Here is a 4,312-nt window from a genome sequence, read left to right as displayed (position 1 = left end):
TTCCTCTTCTCTCCTTCCCCCTTCCCGTCCCTCTCTTCTCTCTTTGCAGCAAATGGAGCTGCTGCTGGTGAATAAGCTGAAATGGAATCTGGCCGCAATGACCCCCCACGATTTCATTGAACATTTCCTCACTAAAATGCCTCTGGCAGAGGACACCAAGCAGATCATCCGTAAACATGCTCAGACTTTTGTGGCTCTGTGCGCTACAGGTATGAGCCCTGCACGTTGCGCAAAGCGCGTTGCTCCCCGACACCATGCGCCCACCCCCTGGCTTGTAAAGCTTCCCGTAGCTGTTGGTCTCAGAGCTGCGGGGAGGTAGTTTAAGCCCCGATTATTGCCCCTTGTTTGCAGAAGGTGGATTACTATGCCAGAGGTAAGTTTTTTCTTTTCAGAAGATATTTCGCTTCTGAGTCGGAGTTCTGTGTGGATGTCAGGGAGGGAGAGGGACCCCCCCCATGGCTGTCTGTAGCTCAGCGTGGCGTGATTTCATGATTTCCTCGCCTCCCCACACCGCGTTTATGTGGGGGCTGCAAAAGGCTCACTGCCCGTGCAGGGAATCCCTCCCTGTGTGGATTCATTCTTTAGGATGAGGCAGAGGGAGATTTTCCCTGTGAATGACTCTGCGTGGGGGTTTTAAACCTTCCCTCTTCAAGCTGCCTCTTCCTCCCCCCCGTTCCCTCCTCGGTGGCCGGTGGATTGGAGGAGGGCCACGCGGCACGGAGGCTTTTCCTGGCACAGGACCGAGCCGCTGCCATCTGCACCCTCGTGACCACGTGCTGTGCTGGAGCCATGAGCAGGGCCAGCCTCCAAAGACGCCAAGGAGCCGTGGTATCCACGCTCCAAAACCTCGGCGGGACGGACGCGCGCGGCCCGTGGCACCCGCTAGTGCCGTCTGGCTTGTTCTCCAGAGGTTGGATTTGGTGTGAAAAGGTGGAAGGAAGATGGCAGGAGCTCAGAAGGAACAAAAAAAAAAAAACCCAAAAAGTTTAAAAAAAAAAAAAGTTTTATTTCACAGAACCAGCCCCGCTGCGAGGCCTTAAAGGTAGAACGACCAAGCCATAAAAGACAAGTTTATAAACACTGGCGTTGCTCTTCATCTTGGGCCTAAAATCAGCGTGAGGGGCAGCTCATAGGTGAGGTTGCCTGGAGTAATGCTTGGTGCTGGGAGCGCCACAACCTTCAAACCACCGGCAGGAACGTTTTGGGAAAGTCCAGTGTGTCCCTCCATGCCAGGTTCTGCCAGATACAAGGCTGCTGCGACTCTGGAGGCATGATTTGCTAAGTTTGGAGCTAAAAAGAACGGCCACCCGGGCTCCCCTTTGGATGTGGGGATGTTTAACCTAGGTTGTTGTGTTGGCAATGACAGGGATGAAAGCAAGAGTAGTTCAAAGGTTGGAGACTTGCTAAGAGTCCAGTACTTTGATCTACTGTCGGTGTTGTTATGTTTCTTTTAGGAAGCACATCCAGAGCCTTTATTTAACACTGCTACACACCACAGCTGGAGAATGGATCAGTAAATGAGAACCATGTTCTGGGAGTTTTACTGAGCTTTTAAAAAAAACAGTGCTGAGCTCACCAGTTGGGGCCCTCTTCAGCTCCCTACTGGAGCTGGGAATATTGCCTGGGGAAGGAGCACTCAGGAAGGCTGCCACTAGGCTCTGTGTTTTTATTGTTATTTTTGGATGTCAGGGCTTTCTCTACCTTTTGCTTTTCTCATGACTTCTTTGTTGGCTAGTGAAGATCACATGTGGCTTAAGCAGCATCTGGACTTGGCTTTGCTGTTGCTGGGTTGTGCTGCATTTCCCCTTGCCAAAACGAACCTAGATGGACTGCAAATGCCTTGTGCTGCCTGGATGCTATGGGGCCCGATCCAAAGTCCACTGGAAACACTGACAGCTCGCTTAAGTGGCCTCAGGGGCAAGTGCAGTCTCTCCTCTGCCTGTGTCCTCTTCTGTAGAGGAGGTTCTCCTGTGAAGAGACTGCACAATAATGCTTGCTTAGAAAACAAACCCTTGGCCAGTTGGCTTACCGAGGTGAAGCCTGTGGAAGTGTTTGTAGATGAGTGTGTATGTGTTTGCTCCAGAAAAAGAAGGTTACGCTGCAAGGTGAAGTTGAGGGGAATTCCTCCTAGGCTCCCTCTCCAGTTGTCTGGCTAGTAGAAGTGGATTTGTTTGATTTGGTTTGGTTTTGAAAAATCCATTTTCACCAAAGGATGCCTTTGTGCTGTGGTAGGTTTGAGAGAAAAAGCGAAAAAGGAAAAAAAAAAGAAAAGAGAAAAGAAAAAAAAATTACCAGGGCTTGTTTGAAGTTAACACATAATTGAGCTTAATGAATGGGACTTTGGCATGGCAGAGCAAGGCAGGGAGAGCTCAAAAGGAAGCAGGCCTCTTTTGGCCCAAGTTAAGACCGGTGTTGAGGGAGAACTGCAGCTCTATACAAGCATAACAATGAATAGCAACAAATATTGGAGCTTCAGCATTTCATTATGTTCCTCTGGTTATCAAAACATACCAGGCTCCATTATTACTATTATTATTATTATTATTATTATTATTATTATTATTATTATTATTAGTGCTGTTATTATTGTTATTGCTTTGGTCCTCTCCAAAGGAGAAAGAAAGATCTCCCTTTGAAATGAGCACGTTACAATTCTCCCATTCTCCGGCCTTTATAAAATTGGAAGTCTCAAGGTATGTGACCAGTTGGAACCTGTTGCATCTTGCAGCAAGTGATTTATGTTCACAGTTTTGATTTGCCTCAATGAAAAGATTTTCATTCATAGCCCCCAGCTCTCCAGACGGATGGAATTGCTGCTCCATTTAAAAAGGAAAAGGGGTGACTCGCCTTGTTAGGAATTTTTTTTAAAGCGCTGCAGCGCCTATATGCCTGCTTTGTCCTCCCTTCAGGGTGGCTGGCATTCTTCTCTCTCCTCCCCCTCCTCTCTCTCTCCCTCTCTCTCTTTTTAACAACGCTGAAGTTGTTTATTCTTTTTGGATGAAGTCTCAGATAGGCTACTGGGGATGTGTGCTTCAATTGATGGGGCCCCCTACCCCATTGTGGCTGTGTCAGGTCTAATTCATCTCACCGAAGCCCCCTTGTTCCTGAGTGCTCAATAGCGCAAGATGAGGCGATGGAGGCTGACAATGATGCCACACTCTTCACTTGGGGGCATCCAATTACAGGCGAGAGGGGCCCCCTGATTAATATGCTGAAATTAGTGGCCTCTGCCACAAATAATTCCTTGTTGAGTTGCAACAAAAAGGCAGTCCATGCTGCTTGTCTGGAGTGGTTATAGGGACAGACACAAACTGGTCATTTAAACTTCATTATCACTTTTCCACCTTGGAAAGAATGAGGGTGTGACTATGAATTCATGTTCTTGTTTACTGCTCCATTTAAAAGAAGAACACAAATATTAATCCCAAACGTGATCCTGTCAGGACGGGCTCATTAAAGTGACACATTTTGGTCATGTCCCGTTTGTGGGGCATCGTAAACAGTGTCGGGAAGGCACTGCCACTCTACCCCTCTGAGCAACCCCATCCTGGTGGGATCCCTGCTGGGAATCCCCCATTTCCAAAGTCCACCTGCAGTTCTGTGTCACTGTTTCAGTTCAGGACTGGCTTTGGAATGGCAGAGTTTTTTGGGGTTTTTTTTGGGAATGACAGCAGCTTGCTAGAAGGTGGGTGTGTTTATATCTGCCTGGAAACAGGCAGGTTAAGAGAAGGAGGCAAGAAGCCAAATTTATTTTGATGTGTTTATTTTAACATAAATGAGATGACTTCAGCTCAAGCTTGCCTTTTCACTGGCAGTGCATCCTCAAAGCTTGGCCAGAATTTCGTTCGTATCAGTTTAGTTTTGGAGGTTTGCAGGATGCTGGGCCAAGTGCCCCCTTTAAAGGTGGGTATTGGTCCAGGCCACAGTGGAGTGTCAGAGGTGTCTGAATAAACAGATTCAGAGCCAGGACTTCCATGGAGTCCTGAAGGCTTTAGTTCCACTGGTAAAACATTTACACAAAAGTTATTTTATCATAATAAAGGAGATGCATGATTTAATACTTAAACAGTTCCACTGAGCCCTCTAAGCTGTCCATTCCTTTGATTTCATTCAGGGGTTTGACAGATGGTTTATATTTTTCCAACCCAGAGGAAGTTGTATTCTGATAAAAGCTGAAGGAATGTATCTCAGGTTCTGGTGTACATTGCAGTGTTTCCCTTTCTCCCTCACAAAACTGGACCTTGACTTGTGCCACTTGCTTCCTTTGTTCCTGATTCTCCTCCAAGGTGTTGACTGCCACAGATCAAATGCA

At 47.2% G+C, this 4,312-nt stretch overlaps 1 protein-coding gene across 1 annotated transcript in view; it reads left to right on the top strand.

Annotated features, from left to right (window-relative positions):
- CCND1 (cyclin D1) overlaps positions 1-4,312 on the top strand; it is a 16,415-nt gene that overhangs the window by 2,493 nt on the left and 9,610 nt on the right. The window contains exon 3 of the mRNA XM_005426113.3: positions 50-209. Coding sequence (XP_005426170.1) covers positions 50-209 — 160 coding nt within the window. The remainder of the gene's footprint in view (positions 1-49; positions 210-4,312) is intronic.

The sequence above is a fragment of the Geospiza fortis genome, unplaced genomic scaffold (assembly GCF_000277835.1).
Source record: "Geospiza fortis unplaced genomic scaffold, GeoFor_1.0 scaffold590, whole genome shotgun sequence".
Lineage (NCBI taxonomy): Eukaryota > Metazoa > Chordata > Aves > Passeriformes > Thraupidae > Geospiza > Geospiza fortis.
Note: the sequence above shows the minus strand (reverse complement) of the source record. Positions and strands in the feature narration are given on the sequence as shown.